This window comes from Cygnus olor, chromosome 3 (genome assembly GCF_009769625.2).
Source record: "Cygnus olor isolate bCygOlo1 chromosome 3, bCygOlo1.pri.v2, whole genome shotgun sequence".
NCBI lineage: Eukaryota > Metazoa > Chordata > Aves > Anseriformes > Anatidae > Cygnus > Cygnus olor.
In genome coordinates this window covers 61,514,144-61,541,636 of record NC_049171.1, presented here as the reverse complement: position 1 = coordinate 61,541,636, position 27,493 = coordinate 61,514,144, and the positions used below count along the sequence as shown (strand labels likewise).

General features: G+C 39.5%; 1 protein-coding gene across 12 annotated transcripts in view; it reads left to right on the top strand.

The window, feature by feature from the left end:
• Positions 1-27,493, top strand: part of MAP7 (microtubule associated protein 7) — a 109,188-nt gene that overhangs the window by 57,613 nt on the left and 24,082 nt on the right. For 4 of the 12 annotated variants that reach the window (XM_040550463.1, XM_040550461.1, XM_040550465.1 and 1 more), the window contains exons 2-7: positions 24-89; positions 5,304-5,381; positions 15,715-15,878; positions 16,720-16,831; positions 20,279-20,389; positions 25,784-25,897. In XM_040550463.1, the coding sequence (XP_040406397.1) occupies positions 24-89; positions 5,304-5,381; positions 15,715-15,878; positions 16,720-16,831; positions 20,279-20,389; positions 25,784-25,897 (645 nt within the window). Of the gene's footprint in view, positions 1-20; positions 90-5,303; positions 5,382-15,714; positions 15,879-16,719; positions 16,832-17,734; positions 17,822-20,278; positions 20,390-25,783; positions 25,898-27,493 lie in introns of all 12 variants that reach the window. The other 8 variants (XM_040550456.1, XM_040550457.1, XM_040550458.1 and 5 more) reach the window with 6 other exon arrangements.

Genomic DNA, 27,493 nt, shown 5'->3' with positions numbered 1-27,493 from the left:
TTTTTCTTTCCTTATTTTATCAGCTGAAGGTTCTAAAATACAAGACAAGAAATTCACTTCAGGACAAAGCAACACTGGAACTAAAACAGGTATGCCCTTCTGTATGTTTCACATTGTAAAGCTATTTGCTTGCCTCAATGGTATGTTAAAAGCAGATGTCTTCCTAGGAACTTTTAAGACATTTTATGTTCTTATACCTCTCTTAATATTTTAGTCAAAACTGTGACTGTTCATATTTAGTTAGGCAGGAGTCTCTGGTTGTTCACAAAGAAGCAAAACTAAAAAAGCTCCTTGTGCTTTAGTACAGTTTAGGAATAAGAGTTGGGAAGTGAGATAAGGTTACAGAAGCCACTGTACTTGCATCTGTGCTTGCACTAGAATCTGTTGTAGACAAGGGTTTGCAGCTTTATATAAAAGTGCTTCTGTTGGACTCTTCCTCACTTATCACAATGTATGCCATCTTCTGTAGTGTACTCTGCGCAGTAGGCAGATGTTTGTCATTACCACACCCCACCTGATAGGTATATTGTGTGGATTTAATTCAGAGTTCACTAATGCTGCACTTACACAGTTCAGACTATGTACTGAAATGCTTAATGTAATCCTTGATGCCCTGTGTCTGTTCCTCTTGCATGCTTAGACCAAGACCCAGATCACCACTGAGATACCTGAGTTTTGCCTGCGTTGTAGCATAGATGCTTGTGCTGTTGAGGGCTCAGCACCTTATAAGGGCCCCCACTGTAAGGACCCCCGTTTCAACTCCTGGGCAGCCTGGCAGCTCAGTGGCTGCTTCATCCTGACAGACTCTTCCCAAGCCCCAGTCTGGGTGCCTTTGGCCTCTGCCCCTGCAGGGGAGCAGTCCTGGTGCTGCCTGAGTTCAGCTCACACTGTATCAGGCAGCGTTGGCTGCAGCACAAGGAGCTGGCTGCTCTCAGTCAGGCAGCGGGAAGAGCAGGAGAGAATGCATTAACGTGACCCACTTTTATGATGAAAACACAGCTCCTGAAGTTGTACAGTGTTTAATACCCACTTTATCCTGCAGTAGTTTAATCCCTGTCCCTCACTTCTCAGGCGGGTGTCCTAGCTGCTCCCATGTCCCTCCATCTGTACTGGTGTGTAGGAGGGGGCGCAGAATTCCTGGGTGCAGGGTTCAGCTCTGCACCCAGCTGGTGAGAGTCCCTGCCTTGAAGAGGGGATTCCTGAGAGCTGTTTTTTTCCTTTAGGCCGCATGAGAATTGTATGTCAAACATTGTTTGAGTTAGAAAGGAGAGACTGTTTGCGGCAGGAGTGACAGCTGTCATTGTAAAGGAAGTCATTGTCTGGAAGGTGTCTACAGGCTGAACAAATATTAGGAGTCCAAGGGAAACACAGGCAACTCTGAATGTGTGCGTGGGAGTGGGAAGGGAGCTAGACAGAGGGGAGGGTTTTTGAGATCCAGGCACGCATCTTTTCAAATGATGCTGTGGCTTACATATTTCTCCCAGCAGCTCCCCTGTGAACTAGCAAACAATCTGGCTGTTGTTTTCCACTCTATTTCTTTTAGTTTCAGTAGTGCGAGAAATTGGAACCCTAGGAGTTGAGGACAGAGAGGAAGTAGCCATTTGTGAGAAGAGGCTGAGAGGATTATAGATGTATATGAAGAATGGTAGTAGTCTGAGGTAGTTTTGAAGTCACACTGAGTGCAGCTGGTAGTCACCTGAGCTGTAGAAACTGGCCATATATAATACATATGATAGCTAGATTGGAATTTTTCAAAGTTTGTAATTTCTACAAATGCCAGCTGAGTTTAAGAGTTCAGTATTAATTATCTGGAAGCTTTGAAAAGACTGTGTTTTCCTTTTCTTAGTATAATGAAGGACCAAAAAAGACTGGCATTTCAATACTGAATTTCTGAGGGGTGGGGGGGGGGGTGGGGGAAAACAACAACAGCAAAACTATGTTATCTAAGCTACTTAAGTGGACTGGTAAGAAAATAATAATTAAAAAAAAAAAAACTTGAACTCATGTTAAGCACTATAAGTTCACGAAAAACGTACAAAATTAAATTTCCCTTAGTAGAACTATGGCTTATTTAATCTCCAAATGCCCCTCTCAGGCATAATGTTAAGTATTTGTATGTTCTGTCTTACAGCTGTGCTTATTACAAATCTATTGAAGCATAGCGGAACAGGTTTCTGAGCATGAGTTTACATGCTTTGTATTGTAACCGGACTGCAACTTGTTGCAGCAGCATGGTCCTCCTGGAGTGTCCTCTCTAAGGCTTTGCACACACCCAGTTATCAACTCTTTCTGTAAGAATTGAGACATTCTGACAGGATTTGTTACAAATGACGTTTCCCACTTCCTCATGCAGCAACCTAAAGCTACTGCATGATGATGAATTTGAGCAAGGGGGAGTACCTTGTATGTTTGTCCTGGTATTCCTACTAAAATGCCAGTCCCCCAGTATTTGCCTGATGGGTTCTTAACATGAAGAGACAGGAGAAATAAACTGGGGAGCAGTCCCAGTGAACTTCATTGTTTTGCAGCAATTTGAAGCTATGTACTTGGGGTCTCAGCATATCGTAATGTAATTGTTTGAGGTTGGACCTGTAGCCCAACTATGAAAGATCATCGTCAAGGCCTGGGAAAGACATTTTAACTAATACTGTAAGACTTGTTCCAACTACCAGTAGAGCAAAGGCAGTGTGATGGCTGGTGTGCTACAAACGTGTTGTCCTTGTGCCAATATTGATTTACTCCTTTGTGCCCCGAAATGTATCAAATATATATATTTCTTGTACTGAAAACATGCTTGCATTCTGCATAGCCTGCAACTTGATGTGAATTCCTTGGGATTGTTCTAACAGCCTGGGGTACTGGGAGGGGGTGTGCGTGTGGACACTATCAGGTGTGTGATACAGAAAAAATAATTGGGTATCTTGAAACAGAATGTCAGAGGGCAGTTTTAAAGATTTATTTTATTCCTCATATGGCTTGTAATTAGGAATTCTTAAGGGAGACCTTTTCAGTTTGCCTGTCCATATAACCCTACTGCCTCTTTGAAGATTTGCTTCCTCTCCACTGATAAGGAAATCTTCTCTCAAGAAAGCAGGAAAAAAATTGAAGGAAAATAGTACATTCTGAAAGAAGTGGGATTTCGTATTATTCCCCAGTGTCTCATCACTCTGTCAACTCAATGTTACACTGACTTTGCTGACAGCCCCTGAAGGGAATCCTTGTTTTCCAGGGGAATTCATATTGGGTGTGCATTATTCCAGTAGCACTAATTACTCATGATATAGAAATTCATGTTTTGTGACTTCTGTGTGCCAGCCACAAGAGAGAAGGAATATTATTACCCTTTTGACCTGCGTCTGCATGCTGAAGAGGCTGCATGCAAGTCAGCATGTTTCTCAATATCAACCTAATGTTAATTTCCACTGTACATCGGACAAATCTGTGCAATGCCATGGCTAGATGTAGTTTCATAAATGGCAGCACTGTGTGCTATTTAACCAGCGTTAAAGGTTTGATCTGTAGCTGGGCGATGGATTATCTTTGGCTTTGGTGACTTGTTCACTTTTTGTACCTTTCATCGGAGCTATAATGTTTGAATGTTCTTCTTCCTACCCACTGTGCAATGGGATTTCTCCCAGCTGCTCTTTTCATCGATACTGACACCATTAATTGAGGCTGTATTCTCTGGCCATTGTTGAGATGGCCATTTTTCACTGAAAAGAATTTAAGAGTAACTAAACTGAAGCTAGCCATCAGTGAATTCTTTCATTCAAGAAGTCTTGTCATCCTGATGCAGAAACTTCTGTTGGAGTATGAAATACACACCGCTGACTTCTATCTAATTCAAATAGCTGTGTAAAAGTCATCCCTACTTCAGGGATTTATTTCTGCAAATACATATTTTTAAACCTCATTTTTATGACATCGTTTTGCTAGTAATTTTTTTCATAGGTATGCAGTGTACACACACAAAGAGGCTGACTTTACGTGTTTGTGCAGACTGCTTATTTATGTATTCCTACTGAATAATGAAAAGCATCTCAGTTACAGATATCTCTGTTTTTATGTGCACTTCCATGGTGACAGGAAGTTCCAAATAGTTCTTTACTTCAACATAAAATATTAAAAAATAGAATTCACATCAATATTAAAATAAATCATACAGCTTCGTTATACACAGAAAGCTTTTCCATTTTCTGTGTCTTTTTGTTTGTTTGTTTCTTCGCTTGTTTTTGTTCAAAGCGGACTTTTTCAGTGCTAGTGAAAAAGCATAAAATCAACAGCTTTCCAAGTTTAACAGAAGAAGCTAAGGATGAGTAGGAAATTAGTTTTGGCAGCATGCTGAGATGAATAAGGAGCTCAGATTTTGTGCCTGTTTGGTCTTTGGCTCCACTGCTGAGACTGGAAGTAGGATGTTAGCTGTTTAGCATTTTGTTGTTTTCCAGATAGCTTATTTTGTGGCACCAAGCACATGATACTTTCCAACCAAACTTGAATTTTGTAGTCAAGAATGGTTCTGACATAGATTTTTCATATTACCCTTGGTCTTACTGCTGTGATCCAAGCATCCAGTGGCAGATAATTTTAAAGAAATTGTGTGGCTAACTCACAACTTTAAAAGATAGTTGAGGAAATTCTCTTTCTTTACTGGTAGTACACCATTTCATGTACATGCTGCACCGTTTTAACATGTCTGCCAGAGCTTTTAACGCATGCATGCACAAACAACATCTGTAGGAGATCATGATCCTGCTGTCTTAGTTCTCACTCTTCAGAACTTCAACCAAAACTGCTACAGTGTTTTGAGCCGACCTATTTTGCATGCGTACTGAGCTTCTTCAGCCTTCTCAAATAGGACTGATTTGTTTTTTGAGTCAATACTGGTGGGAAGAGGGTGCTGCATTATAATTGGAGAATTTCCTGTGAACGCATTTTGGAAGGAGGTTATGGAATAATGAACAATATTTAGTCAGAGTGCTTTCAAGCCGTCAAGTTGTTTTAAGCTAGGAAAAAAAGAATAAAACATTTTCCTCATGAGTTTTCACAGGCAGTAGTCTTGTTTGGAATATTCAGGGTTACAACTTAGTCCATTTTGGGGGAGTATTTTACATCTTCATAATTAGAGCACATTCGTAGTTGTTTAATTGTTCTATATTTTTTACATAAGAGGGATTTCTGGAAAAGTGATCTATTTTGAAAGTAGAATGATTAGAGGTGCTTAATATTCATTCCCCTAAAAACTTGTTTATGTTGCTATTGGATTTCATACTGTATGATTAATATTCCTCTCCTTCCATTTGCAGACTACTCGCCTATACTAAAGGTCGATGACAGGCAACGGCTTGCTAGAGAAAGGAGAGAAGAACGAGAAAAACAGCTAGGTAAGGTCTATTGTATTGTTTTGCTGTTGCTTTTCATATTAACTATCACTTGCATTCCATGTTTTTGCCAGTTTGCATTTAGTAGCATTCAGAAAATTGATCATGCTAGATGGGCAGTATCATTCCGGAGAGACTATTACATCTTTAAAGTAGATCTTGTAATTCATGCACATCTCGGGATTCATTGTTGCTATACCTTTCATATACCTGTTACTTAATCTGAATCTTAATGAATATGAGAGGAACTCTTTGTCAGGGAGTGTAGCGGTAGGACAAGGAGAAATGGCTTTAAACTAGAAGAGGGTAGGTTTAGATCAGGTATAAGGAGGAAATTCTTCACTCAGAGGGTGGTGAGGCCCTGGCCCAGGTTGCCCAGAGAAGCTGTGGATGCCCCATCCCTGGAGGTGTTCGAGGCCAGGCTGGATGAGGCCCTGGGCAACCTGGTCTGGTGGGAGGTGTCCCTGCCCATGGCAGGGGGATTGGAACTAGATAATCTTTAAGATCCCTTCCAACCAAACCATTCTATGATTGAAGAAAACAAATTTAAGTTTACAAGCTGTCAGGCTCTGTACCGCACTTTGCATGTGCAAGTCTAGATTGAGCAGGGAAATGACATTTATTCATCTTTTCTTATTACAGTTTACATGCAGTGTTTCAAAATTGCATTCACACACATTTATGTGCGGATTTTGTTTTTGTTTGTTTGTTTTTTTGTTTTCCCCGCAAGTTAATAGAGTGGTGCTTCTCCCTTCCTCAAAATATTTTGATTTTAAGTATCATGGCACACCTTCATTTCTCATTATGTTTGAGATTTAAAGATATCCAAAGCAGGCTTCAGCCATAGTCAGCCCAAGAGCTAGATATTCAGTAGCTGTTAAACACCTGATTTTCCTCATTGGCATCCCTGATACAACCAGGAAAACGCACAGAATTTAACCAGGAAGTGTGTACTTCTGCATGTGAACAGCAGGAGTTGCAGAAGATGAGCCAAGGCCTTAGCTCCAAGCAGGACCCTGGGTTTGCTGGGTTGCAAACTTTACTAATGCAATTGCAGAACTGGCCAGTGTAAGTATGTCTCACCTTGCACAAGCTACTGACCTTCTGGATGATGACTGCAAGTCACTACAAGTCCGAAGGAGCCTGGGCACCAGATACTGGGAAGCCTGCATGCTCTTTAAAATGAATTGTGTTGTCAACTTCAGTGCTCCTTTGACACAGTGAGGTGCTCTCCAATAAGGAAAAAATTTCCCTCGGCTGGTCATCTTTTTCTGAGGCCAGTGGGGGAATTTGCTCCTTTATCTCAGCATTCACGCAAGGTGCAAAGTGCTTTTCATTGTTATTACCTTTCTATCATGCACTAATGACCAACTCAGACTATTCTGCCATATAATTTCCTATACTGTCTGAAGCAGTAACATACTTGTATCCCAGCTGATGGGAGAAGATGAGAAATATATCCAAGGGACAGAAATTAGTCACACTGCTTAATGCATAAACTTCATGGCGTTGCAGGCAAAAATACACAGAACTGTTGCTTACATTCTTAGTCATCCTTACAAGTAACAATGCTCATGAGTTCATTTAGCAACAGGGTCTTGCCTGCTCCTTGCAGTCTTTCCCTTGCAATACATCTAGTGTGAGCTAGAAGCAGCTTCAGAAAAGCTGCAAAGGAAAAGAAGGGTTATTTAATGCTCCAGAGGAACTGGCCATACGTCAAAACAACCAGTTTCTCTTTTAATGTGTAATAATGTCTACAGGGATCAGACTCTCAGAAGAGCTGCTATTGGAGTTACTCGGATTTCTTTTCGGCAATAATGTCAGAAATATTTAGGTGCTGAGCCCTCTCCCCAGACCTGTTATCTTTTGCTTGGTTTGTATACGTGTTAGATCCTGTTTCATTATGGCTGGTTAATACATCTGGAGAGAGCTTGCTGGGAACTTCAGATACTGGGATTAGTCAGCTTGTCAGCAGCGTAACTGAGGGTTAAGCAAGCAGTTGCTCAGTAGAACTGAGAGCACGCCCACCCCCACTCTCTGGTGCACTGAAAGTATAAATCTTGTAAAATGATAAAAGGAGGAGAGGCTGCTGCCCCTCTGCTACACAGCAGCAAAATGTGGCAATATAGAGAACATGTCCATGTTGTGAATCAAGTAATATTTGATGTTACGGTCAGTGGGAAATTCAAACGAAATATGTTTTTCCCAGTCACTTCAAATTGATTTGCATCAGAGGGGAAGGAGAACAGTTCTCAAATAATGTGTATGTGAGTAACCATATTGAGTCAGCCCAAATGATGTAGGTAATGATGATACCCTGTAAGGTAGTCATGTTGTAATTTTTATTTATTTATTTTTACATGCTGGACTTTCCAGTATGGGAACAACTATCAAGACCCACCTTCCTCTGCTTACTGGATTGTGGCTTGAATCATTTTTGAAGGCATATACAACAACCTTGAAATGGCTGAGCTTTTCTGTCCTAAAATATGAGCATAGAAAGAACGCCTCACTCCATATACAATACTCTTCAGATGTCATTCTTTTTCATTCTTGTGCTGATATGATTCTTTTTTCCAGTTAGAACCATACAATCATAGAATGGTTTGGGTCGGAAGGGACCTCAAAGACCATCTAGTTCCAACCCCGCTGCCATCTGGATATAGATGTATACAGATGTATACAACCCCACTGTATATATAGGCTTAGACCCTTCAGGTTCCGGAACAAATGAAGGTTACCGGCCCATTTTAATGAATTTGTCATAGATGATACTTCCATGTCTTGAATTCCACCCACCACCACCACCACCCTCCCTGCCACAAGTTTGTTCCTTGTGTTGTAACGATGCTTTGCTGTAGGGTGGAGATGCTTTCCTTTAGTTATCCTGAACTCTGATTTCCTAGCTACTGACAAATGAACACTTGTTACTGGAATGATGTGACTTCTCTTGAGAAACATTTCATTTCGTGTGACATAAAAGCAACATTAAACTGTAGGGTTTTTTTAAATAAGTTGATGTGGAATCTTTCATCCCTAAAAGGGAGAGTTCTGCACATGCCCGTGATGTACGAGTGTCTTGTGTGTCCTTGCGCGAAGAATTCTCCTGAACTAGCAAGAAAATTGAAAGTTGTGTTGTACTTTCATCTGTATACTTGTCTGCAAACATGATTTAGGAGCTGTCTCATGAGATTTGTATTCTAGTACGGCAAAGCAGAGATCTTTACAATGGCATGCAAGCTTCATTTTTCAGTGCAGAGCCTAGATAATCAGTCACTCGTGTCATGTGAACCATAGCAAAGAAAAATCTACACTACGTTAAATATCAGGTTTCCTGAACTTGTATAAATGTGTGTCTTGCTGAAAGAATAGAGTTGGATTTTGTTAATATTGGGACATTTGCCATACAACAGTAAAACATATGAAAGAAGGGATTTTTTTTCTATAGAATTAGAAGTTGAATTTAAACTTAATTCATTTTTTTTTATTCAGGGGATCTGCCAAGTTTAGCCAAAGTTGAGACTTTGAGTCACCTCAAGAGAAATTATTTTTATTCCCCAAAGAAGGGAATAAAAATAACTTATATGTTCACTTCTATAAGTGATGATAGTGATCTGTAAGACATCTGTTTCAGCAGCTTGAGCAGCAGGAAATCATATCATTTGTCTTCTCTTGAAAATTAACTTGTTCACTCCTCCTGCTTATATCATATGGAGTACTAGTTTAATTGGTTTGGTGTTTGTTTACTGGGCAATATTCTGATGTTATGGGGGGGTTGATATGAGACTTATTTCCACTTTTGCATACTGTCTACCTTTATTTTTTTTTCAAGTTCTGCTGTACAGTTGTTGACGTTGCTTTCACCGTGGTGTGATGGGTCAGCGTGCTCTGCACTCTTGAGGATTTGCTTGCATCTAGCAGTGGTATTTTAGCTGTGTTATTTCACTTATCACACTTGGGGGTCTGAGTACCTATTTTCTTTTCAGTTAGAGTTAAAAGAGTAGAAAAGATGAGTGCTGTCATCTTTGTTGTCCATGTATGTGCAGCATATATATATATAATTTTATATATATATAATTACTTCTCTATAGGGTATGCACTGCTTTTGAAAAGCCATCCCCAAACTTTCAAACGGTGAATGCCTTGGCTTTTTCTATATGTGACTCATGTTTCCAATGACTAATAAGCTGTATCATTTTTTTCAGCTTTTTTTCTCTCAGGTTTGCCTTTTCATGTGGGCAGAAATGAAGCATGGCTGCTAAGCAATTACTTTAGTTTTTCTATTCCCCTGACCATGTGGTAATGTTTGTAATACTTGTTGATATGCAAATACAGACCTTTAAAAGACTGTTAGGTTAATCTTTACGTGATTATATAAATAATGCTTTCAGTGTGTCCCATGCTCTTTAGAAGCCATATTTTCATTCTGTGCTGTTTCTGCTAGCACTCCTTCCCACAGTGTTTGTGCATGAAGTTAACACCCATCCTTTAACATACAAATATTGCATCTCTGTGTGACACCAACCTTCCTGGGTCACGTGAGACGGGAATGCCAGGAGGGGCTGTGGTCGGTAAGGGCACGACCTGTCAAATGGGGCCATTCTTAGAGGGCAGGGCGAGGGGAGCTGTCCTGTTCGTCTCGGCTCCAGCCCAGCACGATGTTTTCATCCTGGCTTTAGGTCAGTGTCAGGCTGTGCTTGCCACTCTTGGCTGTGTGTGACACTTGTCAAGGCTGGGTTGTTCGTGAAAAAAAATCATAGTAGAGAGCCTGGTCAAAGCAAAAAATTTTAATAAAAGCTAGTGTTTTTTTTTGACAGAGGGCCTCACCCTCGACATTGCCACATTGGCTGCATCTTACTGGCAAACTGGACGGTGGTGAAGAGCATTCCCCAGCTTTAAAACTTAGTTGTTCCTGCTACTAAACTGTTGGTTCCTGGCAGGGTTTTGGTTCCAGCCAACTCTCCTAGCTGATTCCCAGACGAGGTTTTGGAATTGGCAGAGAAAGCCCATGGGCTTTTCCTAATGTATTTTGAGTACTGTCACCGTTTTGGAAGGTAAAGGTTTAGTGGCAGAGACGTTACTCCATGCTGGTTGGTCTTTGGGCACATTTATTAGCCTAGACCTGGTTCTCAATAACTGAAAAAGAAATAAATGAAAATATTTTTCTACAAGAAAAGTTACTGAGATTTTAAAATGGTTTTAATTCTGACAGCCTGAAATAATGTTGTACAGTATCTTAGTCCCTGATTCTTGAGCAAACTGTTTTAAGTCTTACATCTATGCAGATTTTATCTACACTAATCCTGCTTAGACGCTGACCCTTTTTATCACAATTATAATCCTAACAAGGACATGTGGCTGGTTTAGTTTCTGGCACTGGGAGCAAAAGACGGTAATCATGCCGTCCAACTTAACTTTTCACTTAAGGAAAAGTTGTATTGATCTTAGGTTTTAGAATGTGTCTGAGTTTCAGGTTGTCTAGATCTATTGCAATCTTAATACCAACAAGGTATAAGCACTAAAATAATATTTAAAAGATCATGCTATGCTATGTGTTCTTCTCCCAATTGAAAATGATCATTGGCACAATATCACATTAGTAAAAATTATTCTGTCGGTGAATTCCTCTTGGCTTATTCTGTTCTCTGACGGTGAGGGACAGAACCTTCTCCAAATTTCCACAATCAGAATTCCCACAGAAACTGGAAGTCAGTGGCATTAGTTAGCATCCGAATCATTTTGGGATGTCCTCAGAGGTCCTGAGAGTGCCAGAAGGGTTTATAAGACTGGAAAACAATTTTTAAGGAAGATTAGTTTAAAAATTTCTGTGCTGTATGTCCCTCAGAGCGTGGCTACCAGGGAGAGGTTGGCTTAGCGAATGTGACATAAACTTCAGCTGTAATTACAGTTCTGAACTTCACCTTTTAATTCATTCAGTCAGCCATTTCTGTGGACTGCTGAAACATTCCCGTTTTTGGGTACGGTTAAAGCAACACCGATCCATTTTTCTGCTAAGGTAGCAAGGAGGGGATCACAGTTTCAGGCAGCGCGGAGCTGGCAGCCAGGAAAGGTGAAGCAGTGGTCAGAGGAGAAAGCTACTGCTGAGGTGAGTGTTGTGAAGTCGGGAAAGAAGGCTGGAAAGTTTGGCAAAGACTAGGAGCTCCCTAGTCAGGTCAGCTGTCTGTCCAAGGTGAGTGCAAAAGGCAGGCTGAGAAGGGGCAGTGCTAGACTGATCTGCCCTTATTATAGGCAGTAACCAGAAGAAAAAGGGCTGAAGTGAGAGACAGCAGAAGGGCCGGCACAAGGGGAGCTGAGAGGACGTCCAGTTGTTCCACATGGATAAGCAGAAGAGGGAGGCTTTGACACCTCATGCATGCTCCTCTTCTCGCAGTCTAAAGCGCTGCAAAGCGTGGCACACTGCGTGCATGAAACTGGATCAGGGAAAGACACTACAGAATGTGTTACACAAAAAAAATGTGCGTGGTTTGTAGTTAACCGAGCATCTCCTGCATTAAATTAGTTAATTACGGTGTAAAGTTGACTGGTTTCAAGTCTTTCATGTCTTTTACTATTGAAATATTTCTTTCAGGATTAATTTTGTTTTTCTTTTGCTGAGTTATTTTGCTACTTCAGAATGAGGTGCCAGAAGCGTAGTCTCATTATGTTCCCTTGTAGTCTAATCCAGCAGTACTAGTTTGCAAACAAGCAGAAGGTATTAACCACATGTCTAGGGCTCAGTTTCTAAATCCTGTTTTTATGCTCTAATTTCGTGTCCTTGTATCGCACGACTGCATTCCAAGCTATAGATTGTACTAGTAAAGAGAGAAAACAAAGATGTGAATTTTCTTGTGTATTTTCCAGCTTTAACTAAGTAATGTTCCTCTGCTCTTTAAGCTTTCAGCACACATACTATTTGAATGACGACTGAGCTTCCTTTAAATGATTCTTGCACGTTGTCAATGTGTGTTGATATAAGGCTCAGTCCCAAGAAGCCGCCTTTTCTTTGGACTGTATCCCTTGCTGGAGTCCAGGATTAGGTCAGCACTTAGTATAGCTCTTAGCACAGCTTCTTTAAGAGCCACCATAAAAGTGGGTATTTTCCCCTTCCACGTCCTGGAAATCAGCTGCTCTTCCAAGCTGGTTGGACCTTTTAGAGATATCTTCTGTTTCCTGTAGGCTTATCTGCTGCTTCTATCTGCCAGCAAGATATATATGTGTCCCTATCCATGAACCACAGAAGCACACCTATGCATTCAGAACAGGGCTTAACATTTTTTTTACCCTATAACAGGCTTTTTTTAGCCCTTGAGTAAACTTCAATACTTTACCTTACATTTACTTTTTTTTTTTTTTAATTTCTGTCTTGAGTAGCAGGACAAAAGTTTCTGCAAATTCATATTTAGGTTCATGAGAATGAAATAAAAAAAATATATATTTTAAACTCAGTTTTCCTTATTTTTTCCTGAAGAAATCATCATACACCTCAGGATATTAATTTGTCACTGTATATACCTGCCTTGTAGATGGCAACAACTGAGCCTTAAGTTTATGCAAGAATAACAGCAGTGCATCCAAGAAGCAGTGAAAACAAGGGAGATGTGTTGTTCTGGCCCTAATAAGAGAAAATTAGGAATTAATACCTCAAAAGAATAAAAACAAGACTCTGTTTCTATATCTGTGAAAAAGGTAACTTAATGAAAATAGATGTTATACTTTCTGTCAGAAAACAGGTGTGTTTGTATCATAAATCATGGTTATATGTACCAGTTAAACACTTTGTCCGAGCATAAAATTCGCAGCTTCCTCGTGTTAACAGATGGATGTATATATTGTCTGCTAACTTTTGCCTGTATCTTGGAGGTTTGTTTGAAATGTTTATTTTTTTTTCTGTTATAATTTATTCCAGCCTAACACTTCCATTTGTTTTGGTAATCCATCACTAATTTATGGTTCTGTTATTGAGCAGGTTTTCATTATCAAAAAGCATGAGTTTATTACCTCTTCTGCTAAGAGAGGCAGAGAGTCAAAGATGAGTGTTACCGTCCAGAGGTTTGGTATTCTGATTGTCTTCCCAGCAGTGAGAGTGTGTGAAAGTCAACTCTTCTACATACTAAGACATAAAAATATTTTAAGCCTTTCTCTTCCTGAATTACTTCTTGAAAGTTCAAATATGCTAATTTCATTACTTTTCCTAAACAACATGACAGGCTGAAGCCTACAGAAGCAATCATAAATAGTATCCCAGGAAGGTCTGACATTAGTGACAACAGGTGGAGCAAATAATCTCCACATTTTTATCGGGTAAATCAGTATTCCAGTGGCATCAGTTAAGAAGTTTATCTTTGCTTTCCTTAATTTGTCATATCGTTCCGGAAGGGCTTTATTTTCTGTAGATAACCAGAGAGCCTTTCCCAGCTGCGTTGCCATTGTAAGCAGATTCCAGGCACGGAAGATTCAGATGATCTCAGAAGCTGTGGAAGTCTTTTGGCCCACAGGATTGTGTTGTCTTGATATGCTCATTGGACTTCTGTGACTACTGGGTAGAAGCCAACACGCTGCAGCTACATAGACTTCGATGACATCTGCATATGTTCGTGATCTCAGCATATGCTGACAGAAGCCATATTTCATAACTTGCCTTTTAGGTCGGTTTGCATTAGCCTGGTGTCAGCACTGATGAACTTTATCTCTGCACTTACTGCACTGGCCTGCTGTTAAATTCGGCAAGCTGCGAGAGCTGTGGCTGTGGCGAGGGGAGCTCGGGTGGGCTGTGCTGCCCAGCAGCCACTCGGCTTGCCTGAGGCGTCCTGTGACAGCAGAACCCAGTAAACCCCTTTGACAGTATGTCTACCCTGGCCGACAGCTCTTCACGTGGATCAGCCACAATTAACACTGGCGGAATGAAAAAGAGTTGGAAGAAACCTGGCTTTAACCAGGTTGTTTCCATGATCGGTCTGATCTCAGTCCCGTGAGCAACACTGTCAGCCTAGGGGAGGGCGAATGCTGTTCCCTTTGGGGGCAGCCAACAGTTCAGTTAAAATGGTCATGAAGCCTCACCAGAAAAATTAAAAGTAAACAACATTTTAAAAGGTGTGTGTTTTCAGTAGGGTGTTCTGAACACCTAGAATCTAGTTCTGAACACCTAGAATCAATTTGTTTATTTGTTTTATTTGGTTTTGGTATGCTGTTAAACAACACAAAGCTCTGCTAACTAAAGGCTAGAGTTGCTGTCCTAGAGTATAGGACTGTAAAAATAGGCTCCTTTTTCAAGACTGAATTTAAAAAATACTGCATCAGTCTAAGGAAAAAAAAAATCCTTACCTTGGTAATTGAAAGGTTTTTTGAAACTGCTTTCCTGATTTCCTGCTTCTGCTGCATTATCAATGAATTCCTTTGCATGATTTTCTCTTGTGGTTCTTGGTGTTTTTTTTTCTTGTGAAAAATGTATTTCTTCACATGCATTTATTCCTGTACTCCCATCTGTCAATTCATGAAGATCAAGAGGTATGCTGTTTTTTTTTTTTTTTAAAAAAAAAAGGCATGTAAGAGTTTTTTAGAACAGTAATTTCTGGGACCTGAAACTTTCAGGGCAGTAATGGGGAGAGAGAGGTCCAGTGTATCATACATAGCTGCTTTAATGTGCACTACAATTTGAGCATGCGTTCCATGAGAATTCATACCTTCACAAAAATTCAGACCCTGATGGGGAGTAAAATTCCTCTTGTATAGTGCTTCTTGATTTGTCTTGATTTGTCTTGATTTGTGCTTCTGAAATGTTGTTCAGAGCTCTGCAGCAGTGGAGGTATGTAACAGATTTTAAAGCTCACTTTTATTCTAGTTTCTTTGGTTGTTAACGTTTCCTTCTGGTTAGCTGCTGGTGCGGGTAACAGTCCAGGTACTACAATTATCACCCCAACCACTTCTATCAAAAGAGATCTGCATTGATCATTAAAGGCATTTAGTGGTGATAGAGTTTTATCTTTCTTTTTACAGTGAAAGATTACAGAGAATTGGCATGGTTTGTACAACAGAAGTGTGTTCGCATATATCTGACTTATGTATTTATGTATTTTAAGACATTCTTTCTTGCACATAGAAACTGCATGGTCAAATAATTTGACCGCTTCTGGTGGTAGTTCACAGTAATTAAATTGAAATTGAATTAAATGAATGTGTGACCAGGGTACATGAAGTTTTAACACATGGAGAGATTAGGAAATTATGTATGTCTTAAGAACAGGACTTCAAAACTTTTTTTTCAAAAGTTATTCAGATTTTATTAAAGGTTTCATCACATATAGCATGTTAATATTTTTATTTCTGATTTTTCTCATAGCTGCAAGAGAATCCATCTGGTTAGAAAGAGAAGAGAGAGCTCGGCAACATTATGAAAAACACTTAGAGGAGCGCAAAAAGAAGCTTGAAGAGCAGAGATTAAAGGAAGAAAGAAGGCGAGCTGCCGTAGAAGAAAAGCGAAGGCAGAGATTAGAAGAAGATAAGGTAAAAAGGAATGTCATGAAAACACTTCTCAGCATGCTTTCATTGAATGATATGGTACCATCAAACTTTTTCTTCTAAACTTAACAGCAAGAATGTAATGTAAGCCATGGTCAGTATGAGAGAGAACTCAGAAGAGAATTTTATTAAGCCTTACAGGCACAGATACCAGTTTTTCAAGTGCCCTTTGTGAATCTGTTGCAGCAAAGTTGAGCGTATCTGGGTTATAGTGTGTGGCACTACTCAAACTTGCACAGAAAAATACAAATTGTGTGGTTCCTGTATGGTTGTGGGCTAATTTGTAGCCATGCGGTATAAGGGTAGCTATGTCTTAGTTACCTTCTAACAAATCCTTCAAGACAGTGAGTGTGTATGTGACGTAGGGTAATGGGTGACTTGTCCCAGTTAAGCTGGGAGCTGCTTGCAGTGGGATCTTAGGTAAGTCAGCTCATCCTTGTATTTTTTGTTCCTTCTCTCTCTCTCACTGGCTTAGTATTTAGTACGTGAGAGATTTAAGGTGGGAAGTAACCCTGGTGCATATTTGTGCAGTAGTTGCCATAATAGGGCCACTATTTTTTCTCGGCAATTCTGCTTAAGTTGGCAACACACCTTACCTTTTCAAAATTACAGTTAATAGTTCAATTTATTTATGGCTTAATTACTGCTTAATCCTGTTCTAGAATTAGGTTGGTCCATCTGAGCGTGTGTCTTACCAGGCAGTGCGTAAGTTTGAGCACAACTCCAAGATGCCTGCTAAGTTTTGACCATGGGGAGGGTAGCAGAGTTGGAGAGGATGAATTTTAAACCCAGTGGTATCCAAATGTATTATCCTGTTGTACTTAAGGAACGACATGAAGCTGTTGTACGTCGCACAATTGAAAGAAGCCAGAAGCCAAAACAAAAGCAAAACAGGTGGTCCTGGGGAGGAGCGCTACATAGCCGCATTAATAACACAGGTAAAGAGGGAGGCCTGGTTTGTTAGCCAGTTTCCTTGCCCTGCCAGTTAAAAGGAATTTACTTTGCTTCTTTTAAAAAGACGGATGATTCAGTGTATGCTAGTTTAAATTCTCCGCTCTTGATCTTATTATTGCTAGCAATGGCATGTTTCTGACGTTCTTGTGTAGCAAAAACATAACAAGGAGAAATCGGAACAAAACTTAAAACTTGTTTCAGGATTTGACTAATTCTATAATTCTACTTTGCTACAGCTTCTCGCTTCTGCTGCTTTGCTGTTGTTTGTGTGTGTCTGTGTTGGTGTGCTTATGCTGTGTCAATTTTGTGATATGAGCTACTGTGTGCCAACGTTAAATATCATGGCTCAAAAAATAGTTCTGGTGGAAATGACTAAATACTGATATTAAAACAGGCTAATGAAGAAAATTTATTATTTGGGATAAGCTATCTGTGCCTTGTACAGATATTCAGGGAGACTGGAAAAAGCCCCCCTTTTCCCTAGAAAAGCTTAGATGGGCAAATTAAGTGAATTTTTGCTGTATGCTTTATTCCTCAATTATCTTCTGTAACTGAATCTGCCAGTCATTAATTTATATATGCCCTATTAAATATGACTAGCCCAAAAAAGAGAACATCCTGTATTTCTTTCACCAGAAAGTGGTACTTAAAAAGAAAAGAACTCTTCTCTTCCTGCTCTAACAAGTACATTTAAATGCATGCAGTCTTTCATTAAGGAGGGGGAAAATGCTGAGAAAAGAATAGTCTGAAATCTAATTTGTCATATATAAGCTCAATAAACAGTTGTTTTTCATAAAAGGTTACTTTTTTTTTTTTGCTTAACTCTGTATAACTTGATTTTTATTTTCTTTACTGTGGAAAATCATTGTCTTGCGTTCTGTCCCTAGGTTATTTTTTTGAATCATCATTCACCTTTCTCGATTTAGCAGGCCTGGAGCACCACTTCAGATCTCTGGGTGGTGCTAGAAAACCTGGTACATAATCACTGTGGTTTGTTGATTCATTTACCCATAGCTAGTTCTCAGGAAATGAGATCATCAGTAACTAAACCACCCTCATGTAGTTGAGATGCATGCTTAACATCATGTCAATAGACTAGAACTGTTGTTAGTCCCAGATTTTGTTGTTGTTATTATTTATTTTTAATATGGAGAGTTATTAATGGCTGACTCTAAAGATCTGGCACAATTCACCAACGTGATATGTAATATTCTGTCTACTGCAATTCAAGGAGACCCAATTTAAATCTTTTTTTTTTTTTTTCCTCTAAAATGTTTTTGGCATACTTCATATCACACTTTGCATGTGAAGACGTAAAACCAGCTGCATTGATGCATACATTGCTCAGTTTTTTAATAACAAGAAACCAGCAGTCTTCTAGGCAATAGATTGCATTTGGCCTGTTCTACATTCATAGGTTTCCTATTGCTGACACGTACATACAAATCCTCGTGCTGAATTTTATTGACTTGGATGGTGTTCATAGATCCAAGAGAAATGGCGGCATGCCAAATGCAAGTGGTGATTTTCATACTGTCATTTGTCAGCTTCAAAAAGTTGTTTTATGCAGTATATCCGCTAAACCAAATGTAGGAACTTTTTTTTTTCCTGTAGTGAACTATATATCAACTATATATCCTCTCAGATATAGGTTAGGTATCAGAGATCAAAAACTGAATCCCGTTTCCCACAAATACTGTTCTGACCAAGTTCTGTGACATGTGAGGCCCGTGTATCCCGTCTGCAGTACTGAACAACACACAACACTCATAGATCAATGCGATATAATCTTGCCAGCCTACAGAGGTCTTGTTCATATCCATAGTAATTATGTTTTTCCTTTTAAAATCCACTTCTGAATTTTCATCCCCCTTTCGTTACCTACTTTGCTAGTTCTGAACACTAACTGAGTCATCCTAACATTAGATAAAGTGAGTAAACGATCATATGGGGTAGGGGAGAATCTTTCTTTCTTTCCCCCAGCCAGTTACAGTGAATCCTATATAATTCATAGATCTGGGAAGAGTAAAGGTATTTTTCATGCGCTGTATTTCTATGCAGTTTTCTCTACCTACAATGAATATACTTTAATCCACTAGATCAAGCAGCTAAATATAATGTTGATGTACTTGTCATAATTGGTTGCAGATAATCCTTCAGCATCCTCCTCTTTAATGTTATCGGTGTCCTGATCTTGTATCTGCTTCCAAAACAGTATGTGGATGTATCTGTGGACACACGGAATATGAATCAGCAGAGCATTTAGGCACGTGCTCAAGCCTCACTGGATTTCAGCGTGTTTAAATGCTTTGTTGAGTAACATTGAGGATCAGTACCTGCAAAAATGTAAGCAAAAGCACAATGAGCTCTCCCAGCATCTTCTGATTGCCACCTTTCTGAACAGAAACTTGCAGTGGAGGATATTTAGTTGATGCACTTGGATTTATTTTATTTATTTATTTATTTATTTATTTTTGAGGGAGAAGAGAAAGCACATAGCTGGCCTGTCCAGCTCATTCTTCCTCTTTGGCCCTTCCTAACAACTTCCCATGGCACGTACACACATGCACAAAGCATGTATGATCTGCATTCTTGAAGGAACCATCATCGTCCCAACAGGGTGCAGATGCTGACTCTGCAGCAATTGCACACGCAAATGCTGTAATGCTGCTCTAAGTCCACAGAGACTAAAAGCAAAATAAATCCCTTTAGTATTACGTACCAAGTGTGCATCACAAGAAGTCTGTAGCCTTCCACAGAGATTCATTTTCTTTATCTGTTAAGCTGTGTGTAGTTAGTCAATCCAAAACTGCAACTTCATTCACAGCAGGTAGAAAATGACTCTGTGGTGGGAGATTCACCACTTTCACAGAACTATGGAAGTTATGTCTTTGAATTCCTCTTGTACTTACCGTTGCTTCCCATGTGGACTAGCCTTCCCTTAATCTCTCAGTATGATTTTATCACAATGCTGGCCGTCTGCCTAATAACAGTGCCTTGCCCAATGTCACCTTTGATTCAGGTGCTAAAGGGTTTTATATGAACGACCTCATGTTTCCAAGTTCTTTCCCTGAAGCTCTCTATTTTGAGACATGAGCGATGGGTTTCTGAGCATATCGAAAGGAACATGGAAATACCATCTTGGCTACTAGTATCTACTTCAAATCTTCCATTAAGGTCCTTGGATTGCAACCTGATTGATAATCAGTGAACAGAGTATTTCAGACATTTTAAATTTAAATTGGACAGTTTTGTGCCCAGTCTTTGAGTCATCTGTACAACGTCTGCTGAGAAGTCCTTTCTATTTTGAAAGTTCTTGTGGTAGAGCAGGAATGACCTAGTCATGTTTTCCTCCTCCCACTAGTGAGCTAGGAACTGGCATTACTGCATGTGGGCTGGCTGTCAATTAGCATTATCTCCATTTGTTTTAGATCCAGACAGGCGGTCTGTTTCAACAATGAACCTTTCGAAACATGTTGATCCAGTCATTAACAAGCGGCTCTCCTCCTCATCTGCAACATTACTAAATTCTTCAGACAGAGGTACAGTTTCAAAGAGGACAAAAAAAAAGAGCGAGAAAGAAAATGTCCTATACTGATGTATGGCTTTGCACGTAAAACAAGTTTCTGAAGTCATTTTCTGTACTTTATCTAAATGGAGTGAAAAGACTCCAAATGTGAAAAGTAAATGGTTGAACATCTTTTTTTCCTGTGAGAAGAAATATGTATTTCTCATTTTTAAAACAAGAGAATTTACCTAAACAATCTTCCTTCAGCAAATGATAAAAGCGGTGCTTCTGTCAGGTTTTTAGTAAATGAGGTACAGCAATTGAAAGAACACATCTCTCCATAGTGCATGCAATCATTTATGACCTTTTATTTACATTAGGCCATTTTGTCATTATTTTGCTTTTCTTTTACTTTGGTAGTAGTTCTTGAGTATCTTAGAACATGTTGCATGAAGCTTTCAAGCAGTTATTTTATTACCACTTCTGATTTATTTTTTTTTGATGAGGGGATATGGGGTTTTTTGTACAGTGTCTGTTTATTGACTTTGTCTTTTAAAGATTGCTTTACTTTGGTGTATGTTTTTGATGTTTACAACTCTGCATAACTGATAAACAATCAGGCTTTTATAAGTTAAGGTAGCTGAATTGCTGCCTGTGTTCTGAGGATTTATGGGGTTTTGAAGCACTGAGCCAAAAGGAGTTTAATAAAAGAATGTCTCTTGTATAACTTGTGCAAACAGCTTTGTAGTAAAGTACTCAGTAGGGATATTTTGTCCTCTACTGAGAATGAGAAGTTCTGTCCCATTTCAATCCAGATAAGTGCATATTTTCAAAAACAATTTTTAGAATGGAGCTTCAGTTTTATTGCAAAACCGGGTGGTAGGCATCATGATTTGTATGTTTGAAGTGCCACGTTTCACATGCATGCTCGTATGTTTGTTTCAGATTGATTTAACCATGTTAATCCTTGTGGGTTAACACAGTTGTGAAGTCTGGTAACCTGTGGAAAATAGGCTTATCTTCAGAAATAATTTATTCCAAAGCTCCAATACTTTTTCACTCTAAATGTGGAAACCCAAATAGTTTTTATTTTGTTACCTTTTTAGGTGTGTATGTATATATATATAGGCTGTATATATATGTACGTATATATATATGTATATACGTATATATACATATATATATGTATATACGTGTATATATATGTATGTATATATATATAGGCTGTAGGTCAAAGTGCTGTAGTTTTTGGCACCAATTTCAAATTCTGGAGAAGTTAGTACTAGGCAGTCTAATGATGGGGGAAGGGAAGGAATAAGGAAGTGAGGGCCATATGTAAAAAACTTTAAATGCCAAAGCATACCTTGCTTAGCATCTCCATTAAAACCAGCACAGGACTCCTCAGAAGTCTCATGTCTTTCACAGACTCCAAGACAGAAAGCAAACCCAAATGCTATAAATGCCCTCTTTCTCGTGCAGTCATATACCCCAGTCTAGCTGAGCACACTGGGTAAGTGCTGCTGGCAGGCCAGGTGGCCTCAGCATCTTAAGACACGTGCTTAAAGGAATGATCTGCCTGTCTGCTCCCCTTGTCACCTTCCAGAGGGCACCCAATCATGTTTTGTCATGTAACATATACTCCTACCCACAAAACAGGGAGCTGGAGATGAGGATGATAAGCTTACCCTAAGTGGCTTACAGGTGTCATCAAGAACATGTCTTCTGTTAAGCAGTAGTTTATTGTTTTTATTTATTTATTTATTACTATTTGAAGGACAGGATTTATTATGACCCAGCCAAAGACAAAAGTTTTCATTAATGGATTGCCTGGTGAATTTCTTTTAAGTATAATACTGCTACATAGCTCTTTATGAGAATTTTATAATCAGGCAGCTAGAACAGGCTTTTATGTGAGTGGTACAGGTCTGGATAGTTCAAACTTTGTAATCAAATATGAAGAAACACATTCAGTTGGAGAAAGCTGCTGTCAACCAATGGATTCTGGTAATGGTGCTCTTTAAGGAAAACTTAGCAAGTGGATACTACCGTAGATAAAGTATGACTTCCTTAGTTTTGAAAAGCAAAACCTGCACTGTAGTTATGTTCTTCTTCCTCTGCAGTGAGAGAGTTTCTCTCAAAACATGTGATGGTCTTGATCACTGCATCAGCTTTGTCTGCCACCTGTATAGAAGAAGTTCAAGGGCTCCAGTATTGTTACCTGCTGAAGGAGAATCTAAGGATAGAATAGTCTTTCCCATCTGCTCCTCAGCATTTTTGTGTCTCTCTGTGAGCAACCACCATGTATCAGTGAGAGTCTTTCCTTTGCGGTGCTCATCAGGAGACCTGTTAAATCCATGCCTCCCATCTGTTGCTAGAAATAATCAGATGCTATTGTTTGCTTACTTACAATTTATTCTGCTGCTGCTAAGACAGCTTTCCAGTGTTCAGCTGGTATATATTGAAGATAAATACAGGCGACTGCAAGCAAGTCACTGTTGCCAGCTCCCTGACACTTTGTGGGTTGTGTTTTTGTTTTTGTTTTTGTTTTTTGGTGGTGATGGACTTTTTTTTTTTCTAGTCACAAGTAAGGCAATAAGGACCTTCATTAATATGTTTAAACTAACCTGTTAGTAGCTGGAGGTAGGGGTACTTCCACCAGCACCTGTACCAGGAATGTGCTTCCAGTGTAGGACCAAGGAGCAAATAGCCCTGAGAGTGGTAGCCTAGCATACCATGAGAGGAAAAAACAAAACCAAAACCAAAACAAACAAAACAAACAAAAAAAACTTTTCCCCTTCTCTGTCAGGTGTTTCGAAGTACTAAAGCTTGAAAATATCACCCCAAGGCTTTAAAAACAAGAGCAGCAAGGAAAAGAAAAATAAAGAAAACAAAATGACCTCAATGTTTTAAAGCTGTTCTTATGATTTTCTTGTTATTCTGGGACACTCTTTGTTTTGTATTCAGCTTGCTTCAGTGTGAACTGTACACCAAAGCCCAGTTGTTCAAAGAATTTAGTTATTAATGCTCTTGTACTTGGAACTCGCTGAGCCAAAGTTTATCTGGCTGTTCTAGGTTGATGGTAATGCTAAGGACTGGTAGAGTATGTATTTTAAGTGTCAAGCGTGGTGTTTTCAGGGAGCTGTGCATTTGGAAAATTCAGTCAGCAATGATGGTGATCTACAAAACCTAGATGTGTTTAAATGAACTCTGACCTAAACCCATTTTAGAGATTTAGGGAGATTCACCTCCAAGCTCCTGGCTGAAACTATTTTGACACCTTCAAACCACTGCTTGAAATAGACCAACAAAACCCCGCTTCTCTCTCTTAGCTCACTGTTGGAGCATGTCAGCTAACCCTCTCCCAGACACTGCCCTGGTGCTGTTAGTTGGGTGCTGTGGCACAGCATTGCTTCCAGTAGGCAACGTGCATAAGGTTTGGCCTCTTCACAGTACTTGTGCTGTGGGGCCTCACATGTAAGATCTGCAGCTGGCCCACAGGACCAGATTGCATTATGGCATTTACTTATCAGCTCTTTGCAGCTATACAAACAAACTCCAGTAAGTTCTTAGTATGTATGGTAATGACTTTATGGCCTAAAATTTCAGGGATCACTTTCTAAGGTGTGGAGCCAATATCTGTGCAGCATTCTTCTGATGAGTTGTATGGTCTTTCTGTTAAACAATGGTAGCAGAATTTCTCCAGACTCAGCACCTAGTAAAGCCTGAGACGACAAAAAGGGTGCTGTCTTGCAACAGTAGGCTTAAAAATGATCATACTAAGCATAGTGCACAGTGAAGAAGGGAAGCAAAGATTTTACCACTGTTGCGTACAGTTTAATGGTAGTCCTTTGATTTTTCTTTTCTTCATTGTTAAATTGCAAGTTTAATGATGATGTGTGTGCTGTAATGGAGGTCTCTTTAGTGTATTTTGTGTCTGTATAATCTGTACCAACACACAATGGAGCTATTAATCACAAAGAGCGCTGGCAGTAGTATGTTATGTAAGGACACTTATCCAGAGAGCCTGCTGTGTTTGAGAGTACTGTATTTCTCTATTAATGACACTTACTGAGTTAGCAGAATTTAGGGGAGCAGTTTGAGAAGTGAAAAAAACAGCACCGAGGGCAGATAAAGCCATTATAATCTCATAGGATGAGATTATCGAGATCAGCCCCTCTTTTCATGGGGCTCACTGTGGAGTGAAGACAGATTCCAAGTTTATGACTATTAGAAGTGATGAATCTCTCATGTTAAAAATGCAATTTAGTCTCAGCTTTATTGCAGCCAGTCATGTCAATGAATGTTTTTAGAGACTACACCTCCTAAATTCAAGTTGCAATTTTCTTGCCATAGACACCAAACTTAGGCCAAGGAATGCTAAGGTGTAAGAAGACATGATTTCACCCACAACACTGAGATTATTGCTATGGCATAAGCTTAGTATAATGAACTCTGGGAACTAGTTGAATGTTTTGTTTTGTTATGCTAATAATAATAATAATACCCTTTATTTATTGCATCAGAATATCAAAGAACCATTCAGTTAAACTGAACAATAATTTACAGGATTCTTTTGGGTACTCCTTTCCCATAATCAATGTCTAAATAGTATTAAAAAAAAAAAATTTTATAAGGCAAAGGGAAAATATTGGCAAGCTAAATCTGCATTATGTAGTGCTGGGAAAAGCAAGATGAGGGAGTGTTTGCAGCCAGATCAGCATGCGTAAAGTGTTTTCAAAACAGACTAGCAATGCAAAAAGTTGGGTCTTGTTACTGTTGTAAATCAAAAAATTGTCATTAGGGGGATTTCTCACAGAATTAGTGATCAAATGCACACCATGTATAGCTGAGATGACTGTAGCTGCTGAGCCTGGTATCTGCAGCTCAGGCACACTGTATCCTTTTGTGATGCTTTGACAAAGCCTCTTTCAATGACACAAATCTGTATATTAATAAAAAGCACTCTTTGTTTTTTCTAGGCTGGAAGACTGCAGAAGTTGTTTTAGAAATTGATCTTATTTATTTGTATGTAGTATGTAGAAAGAGTTTGGGACACAAACATCTTTTTCAGAGTCTGTATTTAGGAATGGCAACAGCTCTCCTAATACAGAAGTTATCCTACCATTCTTGGTAGTAGGGAATGTGGGATCTGTGAAAACTATCAGTATTAACCTGATAACTATTTAGAATAACGTTACAGACAGTAGCACAAAACAAACGTTCAGCACTGTGTTCTATAGGAATTCCTCTACTAAAATGGAATAAGAATAAAATGCAAAACAGAGTGATTGTATGGTTTGGGTCTCTAAAGGACAGTTTAAAGATTTCTGTGGGTATGTAGCAATGAGGTTGCAATACTAATACCTCTGCAACGCGTAGTCATTTGCAGTGTCTGATCTAACATCTTGCTTGTATGATGCACGTTCAGCTCGCCGTCTACAGCTCAGTCCATGGGAGAGCAGCATCGTTAGCAGGCTCCTGACGCCCACTCACTCATTCCTGGCCCGAAGTAAAAGCACAGCTGCATTGTCTGGAGATGCAGGTAAACTTCCAAGAGCAGAGACTTCATGTCTCAGCCACTTATTTTTCCAGGTTCCCTGTAGGATGCTGTAAAGTTACCTACCTAATCATGCGTGTACAGTAGCACCCCAGAATGATCTTGAAAAACCTGGACTAGATGGCCCGACAGCATGAAAACTTTTGCTACACTTACTTGTTTGCTATGCCTCTTTCTTTCTCCCCCCACCTCTCTCTTAATTTATCTTTTACTTCTTCATCAGTGTAACAGAAGAATATAACACACACAGGGCAACAATGTCATGCTGTCAGTGGCTGTTTAAGCATGCTCGCAATGCTGTAAGGAGCGGTTTCAGCACACCCACTGCTAATGCTGTGAGCTGCTTTCTGCAAAGACATTTCCTTCTGCAGCAGGGCACTTCCCACAGGGAACATGCTGGACTTGTAGAGTGGTAGGCCCTGGCTGCAGTGGATTTAATGCCATGTAAAGTTAAATGTGCAGGTTTAGTGAGGTTACAGTAATTGTAAAGTTCTCTGCCAGCCCCAGAACAGCTCTTTGATATGCCACTGAGAGGAAAATTAGCACACAAAAATATGTAAATACTGCAAGGTGATAACTTAGGGCCCAGGCAAAACTGTATTTCAAAGACAACCAGGACATACTGGTTTATTATGTATTTTAGGCACATGACAACTGCCTTTTCTCTTATCACAGGTTGTTTTATGATCATGCACTAGGGATTTTACCATAGCAGGAGTATGTTGCTGCACATGCTGAATGTTTAAGTCTAGGCAAGTCTTTCCTGTTTAATATGGGTAGATCTTTATTTTAATTAAAGGACATAGAAGGTAAGAGGGAATAGAGATCTGCTAAGATTACTTTTAAAGAAGCTTTCACTTAAGAACTCTTATCACTGATTAGGCTGCAGTACATTTCCATGGGGGTAGTGCTGTAGGAGCAAAAATGTGGATGATATTCTGCAATCAGTGGAATTAGCAAGTAGAAATTCCTTTTAGCGCTTCATGTCCTTTAAAACAACAGCTTGTAAAATGAAAATTTAATGTCATCTACCAATCAGGATACTGGAAATTCAGCTCTTCGTTAGGGAATAGCTGAGGAAAGTGTCTTGGTTTTGTTAATGGTTACTTAACTGAAGCAAGCATGAAGATTTTTCTGTGACTGCTATTGTTTTATACTGAACAATAAGCTCTAAACTGAACAGAATATTGAGAAAGATTGCAAATAGCACAGTCATCAGTTTGAGGTAACTCCCCAGAAATGCCTTGTCTATACTAACTGGAACTGTACCACCCGGAAAAATAATCCATCTTTTCATTGTTTTCCAGGTATTATTCTCTAGGAGCAATAATTGCAGTTCCTTCATGCAGGACACTTCCTGGAGATTAATGATCAGGTGGTGGTGTAATGGCTCACAGCTGTGCTCTGAGCACTCCACTCATCCCAGCCTATCATTATGCCCTAGAAAATTACCCTGCCCTTTGGCTGTAAAGATGAATTACAGTGAAAAAAAAAATCAAAATCAAATTAAATGTGGATTCATAGCCTAAAATTGAAATTAAGTGAACTATTAGGGACATCCAGCATTAAGAGTACATCTGG